The 6,638-nt window shown below is 39.8% G+C and overlaps 1 protein-coding gene across 1 annotated transcript in view; it reads right to left on the reverse strand.

Annotated features, from left to right (window-relative positions):
* The window catches only part of LOC103903538 (zinc finger MYM-type protein 4), a 31,796-nt gene that overhangs the window by 24,214 nt on the left and 944 nt on the right, over positions 1–6,638 (reverse strand). The window contains exons 2-5 of the mRNA XM_009284753.1: positions 5,763–6,293; positions 4,117–4,184; positions 3,355–3,525; positions 443–521 (exon numbers count right to left, since the gene is read on the reverse strand). Of these exons, the coding sequence (XP_009283028.1) occupies positions 443–521; positions 3,355–3,525; positions 4,117–4,184; positions 5,763–6,270 (826 nt within the window). The 5' untranslated portion in view covers positions 6,271–6,293. The remainder of the gene's footprint in view (positions 1–442; positions 522–3,354; positions 3,526–4,116; positions 4,185–5,762; positions 6,294–6,638) is intronic.

A 6,638-nucleotide genomic window follows, 5' to 3' on the forward strand; every position in this document is an offset into this window, starting at 1 on the left:
CTAGATCACGGTTGGGGAAAAAAAAAAAAAAAAAACCACAGAGAAAACAGAGTAACTGTTATGTATGTATTGCACTTGTGTGCAGGGGGCAAGCACAAAGCTTATGACTTCATTTGGGTTGTCAGGGTCTAAGGGAGAATTAAATAGCAGATGAACTCTCCATAAATACATGCCCTGTGCTGGTTTTCTGCACAGTAGATTGTTTCAACTACTCTTAAGACTGAGAATGCACTTTTAACATCCCTTTCACATTCAATTTTCCTTTGCCTCAAAAATATAATTATTTTCCAATCTCTGAATTCCATTGTCTCTAAAACAAACTGGTTCTTTTTTTCTACTGGGGTCAGACATAGCAAAAGAAATGCAGAATAACCTGCAAGACTATTTGCAAAGGTGATATATTTTACAGGTTTAAATAAAGTTAGTCTTGCCTATTCCTTACCAAGAGGACTGCCACTGACTGAAAATACAGCACTGATTTTCAGCTCCCCTTCCTGAGTTTTTGGCTGTTGGCCGTACTCCTAAAACAAAGGGAAAGGAAAAGGAGAACAAATACACAGATGTAATAACAGGTTACATGATTTCCATTCTTTCATAATGCTGTATTGAATCTTAAGGTCCAGGAAGGCAAGAGTGAGTCTCCTAAGCCTGCTCCAAAGGCCAGGTTTACAGATGTTGCTGTATGAGCACCACACACAGAACCTGCTCAGAGGTTCACAGCAAACTACAACCAAGGGTGTCGTGTAGAAATGGAAAAGCACAGCTGCCTGGTGCATTCCCCTTTCCAGCTGTACTCCAAGACACCTCAGAATTCAGCCAGACAAAGCTTAAGAGAAATCTCTGCTTTCCACTCACACAAACTTTCCATCTAGAAGTGCTCCGCAGTCCTTGCCCCTACTCTGTGAAACAAGCTCTATCTTCACATTCATAGATGATAATAATGAAATAGAGACTGGGACCTAGATGGTGAGAAGCATTCTGTACTTAACCATGAGTTAAGTACCTTGGAGGAGCCTAAGGTGAAGCTTCGCAGCAGATCAAAGCTGGCACCACTAGAGCCAGACCATCACAGTCCTGACTTAGACTGGCTTCAGTCTAATAGGGGAGAAGGGAATAACCTCGCATTTTCTACAGGATGAGAAAATCCCTACAGACAGTCGCTTGTGGAATAGCTGACATACTATAAATTACTAGCTTACTCCACAGCAGCTATTCATACTTTGACACCATGCTTCTTGCCCGTGCTCTCCCTAGAAATCTGAACCATAAAGCAGTTTGTAACACTCTACATGTAGATCTTAATAGGCTGAAAAGCATAATCTCTTGGAACCACAGAGATGATAAGATTTAACCTACTTACAGTCATTTGAGAGTAGTCAGGGCATGATGTCATGTTATGACTGAGCTAAATTCACAGTTGCTGTCGGGCTGCAAGGTAAGCCAATTCAAAATCACTAAGCAAAATTAAGCTCTCCCTTTTCAGCGGCAGTGGACTGCTCCCTCATCTTAAGCTGCCTCCTAAAATCACACACTAACATCCACATAACACATGCTAAAACTTAACACTTCTCTTACGCCTGTGGGAAAATTACAAGTTTCTATGCTAGGACAATCAAACTATTTCTCAACAGGTTTCCCAGGAGAACAGGCAACGGTATTCCTTCATCATGTGAACCATCAGACAGAAACACTCAAGTGTCAAGTAAGAGAAGCTTTTAAGCTGTGTATGGGCATGCCATGATGACGGGTTTTAAAGCACCATGGTTTTTTTAATATTACAATTTAAAAACTAGTTATTTGCAGAAATACAGTTTTTTAAGCATTTTAACTGCAGTTTTATCCTTAGTCAGTACTAGTAAGAGAAATGGAGGCAAATCCTGACATCAACTGTGCATGATCAAGCATAGTTTCACAGCAGTGTAACAGTGTTGAAAGCCAAGAACCTTCAGCTCCAACTATCGGTTACAGCAAGAAATGCTCTTATCTTTCAGGATGCATGAAAAAAAACAAAAAAACCCGCATTAATTCCAATCTAAAGCAAAACAAAATGAACCACCTTCATCAGTTCTCATATTTTTCCAGTATCAGGCAGAGTTGATAATTACAGGATTTTACTCCAGGAATTAGTATTTTGAAGAATATGATATTGGATATTTAAATTCTTCAAGTCTTCACTTTTACTTATTAATATGATCTTTGATAACCACAGACATCTTGCATTGCATTCCCCACAAATCCACACAGCAGATGCCATCTTGGGAGGACAAAAGAATAGACAGATTTAACCAATGTACACATGGTTTGACATTATATACGCTTAAGGAAAAATAAAACCAAACAATCTCACGGACACTGAACAAATCGAAGGGCAGTAAAATCTGAATAGTTTCAAATACTTAGTTTACTTCTTTATTTTATTAAGCCAAGAGTATTATGGGAAAAGAAGAAAAAATGTTGGGAAGACAGGCCCAGAGAGAAGAGGAGGTATAGCAGAAGTACACAGAAAGATGCTGGAAAAACTAATGCCTGCACAAGAACACCAGCACTCTAGTGTCGATGCAAGTGGGATGAATCACTGGGAAGTTTTGCACACCTTTAACTGCATGTAAAGTTTGGCATGTAACCCAAATAATAGCAGTGAGGAGACAGGAATTGCAACACAGATCATTTCCCTGGTGTCACACGGCAAACCAGTGGCAAAGAGACCGGTTAGAGCTCAGCAATCCCTGCCCCAGCACCACTCAATCCATAGGTCAGACTTTCTCCATTTTGCAAGTATTGAACTTTTACCTTTATCGTTATAAAAAATGCCAGTGTCAAATGAGAAAGTCACCTTGACACATGCTTAAATTGACTTCACTGATGTGTACGTATTTAAATATTTTGCTAAGGTAAGACTTCTAAGTGTTAATTTAAAACAAGAACAAACAACAAACCACTGTGCTCACAAAGATAACCTTTAAGAGGGAAGTAGCAGGAATAGCACTGTTTCAACTACACATCTCTAACTGTGACAACTCACAAAATATTCAGTAAAACATGATTTACATTTTATTTCCTAGTGAGACCGAGCTGAGATAAAGTGTCTATATTGCCACAGATTTAATAATGAAAGTTTTACAGCACTTTGCTTTGTCTCTAACTGAAAAGCAAAACATTTTCAGTGACATGGTAACATGACATCAAAAAGTTGGGGGTTTGGGTTTCATGGTAGTGTAAGAGGGAAAAATCCTTCTACTAAACTATGTTCTTCAAGTTAAATTTCGGTCAACAAACCAAATAAATTGCTGAATTTATGTCCAGCTTATGCGGTCAGCTGTCAGACCAAAATGAGAAATGCAATGGGAAACTTACCTCGGAATTATCAGGTTCATCTTTAATTTTGTCTAATAGTCCCTGCTGTGGGGCCATAGCTTTATCATATTCGTCATCCAAAGGCTCCTCCTTAATTCTAATATTTGGTGCAAAGGAATTCCCCAGCTCTTGTCCAATAGATTCCTTACTAGAAAATAGGTAGCTAGACTCCTGAAACAATAATATGAAAAAGAATTCACCCTCCTGCATCTGCCATTAGGAGTTGGGCTGCTGCCAAGGGGAGTTTCTGTTGCAGACCAAGAGAAATGGGTCCTGCCACTGGAAGGTGGGAGAAATGATGGGCAGCAGCTGCTGCCTCTACCTCCCTGCAGCACCCCTGTCATCCCACCCCCAATCCTTTTCACTCCTCTGGACAAAGCAGAAGCCACCCAGCTCTCTAAGGTGGTTGTCAGTAGGGGCATTCGGCTGTTTGGGCAGTGTCTCCTGTTGATACAGCTGTTCCCTGTCTCATCTGGAAAAAAGGCAGCAGGTGAGATGGATGCATCCAGGTCTAGATTCGGTTCACCAGTCAGTCAGACCGTGCTGAACATGAAAGTGGCTATCAAAAGAATCCTCAATCCAAAGAGAGGGTCAGCAAAATTTTACAAAATTATATGCACTGTTTAAGTAGCAAAGATGTCTAAGAGTCAGAAGATCAGTTTTCTTGATACTCAAATTTACACTCAAATACAAAATACGTATTTTGAATTATTCCAGTATATCGCTGCACTTGCAAAAGTGTTTGAAAGATCTATAGCTTACCCTGAAGTTAGTTTCTGGAGTTTGTGGCGCTAACTGCGTCCGTAATGTTTCTTCTACTTGATTATGAACTGAGGAAAACATATACATTAAATATAAATGAATACAGATTCCAACGCATTTCCTTTAAAACTATCTAGAGTCTCATACTGATCCCCAGCCCCATAGTCTGTCAGCACCTCAGAAGTATTAAACTACTCCCTTTCTCCTCCCTGCAAGTAAGACGGTAATCCTTGAAGAGAATTGACATTTTTTATTATTCTATTGGGTCATTATTTTCCCATTCCAGCAAAATGGTTGTAAAATTCTGAGGCAAATTGTTCATTCAGAATTTTCTCCACCCCAGTGAGTTCTGAACTCTGCCATGTTTCGACATTTATATCAGACAATATTTTTCAGAGCAACAACTTTCATCCTTTTCTTTGCTGTTCTGGTCTTTTGCCTCTTCCCCCCTTCTCAGGAAACAGTAGCTTATGCTTTTTTAGCATGTAGCTTTTTAAAAATACTGGATTTGCCTGGATACTGGATGCTGCCTATGAGCTGTTTCAATTACTGACTACTCTACCTGAGGCTGCACAGCTTTCAGCCATAGCCTTACAACTGTAGGTATTTACAATTTTCTGAAATACGTGTTTTGCACAGAAATATTCTTCACTTGATTTCTACCTGAAGGTAAAAGTAAAGAGACATCTTTAACTCTTCTTTATTTTAAAAACATCCATATTGTTTCTCTATCATTTGTGGAACCTGGAAGCACTGATTTTAAGATGCTGTTACTAAACATACACAGTTTAAATATCAGAATTGTAAGCTGTGAATCTGAACAAGTAGCCAGGAGGCTCTCGCTCGCTGGCCTACCCTCTCTCCATACAGTCTTCTGAATAAAATTAAATCGCATGTTCCAGCCTGGTTATTCTTCCTTCATTCACTGTTCTACTGTAACTTTCAGAGCCTGGGAAGTCAAAAACAGGTGTGTGGGCTGCAAGACTACTGGTGACTGTCAGGCTCCCTCAAATGAGAAACGGATTACAGGCATCTCTGGTTCTCCCCATGTTGGCTGGACAAAGTCCAAGACATAAGTATCTGAGGAAGAAGGAGAGCAGTCTCCCAGGACAAGCAGATCTCAAGTTACTCCCTGGCTGACTTTCTGCAGACACTAATACATTTCTAGCAAGCCTTTCCATGATGCTACTATGAAATGCATATTGCTTTAAATACATATACATTAATGAAGAATTGGTACTTTGCTCAAAAAAATCTTTCCTGGCCACCAACTTAACCTAAACGTCATCATCTTTTCTTTTGAGGAGTTCCAAGGTCTATAAAAAACAGTGAGAAAAAACAAAAGTAAGCCTGAATTGTCACCCAGCTTGGTTTAGTAAACCACAACAACAAAGGATGTGTTGAGGCTTTGAAACAAGCTGTGGAGGATGAGACCCCCGCAAATGCTGCCAGGCCCTTTTGCAAATCCTAGTCCTAATACAGAGTTCACTGTATTTCAGGGTTCTTTGTAAAATGCCTCCCTACATACAGCTATGCATATTCTTTTCAACAAGATGATGTTTTTAATAACTAGCCCTATTGCTAATTTCTATCTACTTCTTTCTTCCTCTTTGTTGGGTAGCCAGGTCTACGATGTCAACAGTTACCTGCTTTGTCAAGAAAACTGCTTTTCAATCTAGAATCCATATCTTTAGGGATTTTTTCCAAACGTTTTTCACGTTCTTGAAAATGTCCTTCTCTATTCTTGTCCTTTGCTGAAAAAGTCTCTTTGCCATTATCTCTTGTTATGCTAAAATCTTTTCGAATTGATTTAAATACAGGGCCCTGCTCAAATGGTGAAGTGAGATCCTTTTGGATTGCATTCTGAATCTGAATTTCTTTTTCACTGTCCAATTCATGTTCTGTAACTCTCTTGCCCTCTTCCAGATGGTCTTCATCATGAATCACTGAAGAAAGAGTGTCTTTTGCAGTGAAATTTTGATCATCTTCGTTGTCACTCCCAACAACAGGTATGCCTGCAAGATCCCCAGAGTTCAGAAAATAATCATCATCATCGTCATCCAGCAGTGAGTTTTCAGATCCTGTTCGATTCTGTATTCTGTAAGATATGCTGTCGAGGGCAGGTGTTAAGTTGTGGTCAGTGTCCTCAGACATTTCTGCATCCAGAATTTCACCACCTAGGGAGAAAAAAAACCATAAACAGTCAGAAAATTCACCAGCTTTATGTGTAAAGAAGGACGAGTGTAAGTGTCCTTTGCTAATCCGTCTGATGCTGCAATTCCGTGGATACTCTAAGCCTTCTTGGGCCAACATTACAAATAAAACATTGCTGACATAAGAAACAGTTCTGTCCCACTCACCACACAGTGAAGCAGAAGCTGAACTGAGTAAAACTAGCCAAAGAAAGAAAAAACATTAACTTCAATTCATCTCATTTGTAAGACTTGTGGAGAAGGCAATTGTCATGGCTTAACCTGGCAGGCAGCTAAACACCACACAGCCGTTCGCTCACTGCCCCCCGC

Source organism: Aptenodytes forsteri, unplaced genomic scaffold, assembly GCF_000699145.1.
Source record: "Aptenodytes forsteri isolate BGI_AS27 unplaced genomic scaffold, ASM69914v1 Scaffold7, whole genome shotgun sequence".
NCBI classification, from domain to species: Eukaryota; Metazoa; Chordata; class Aves; order Sphenisciformes; family Spheniscidae; genus Aptenodytes; species Aptenodytes forsteri.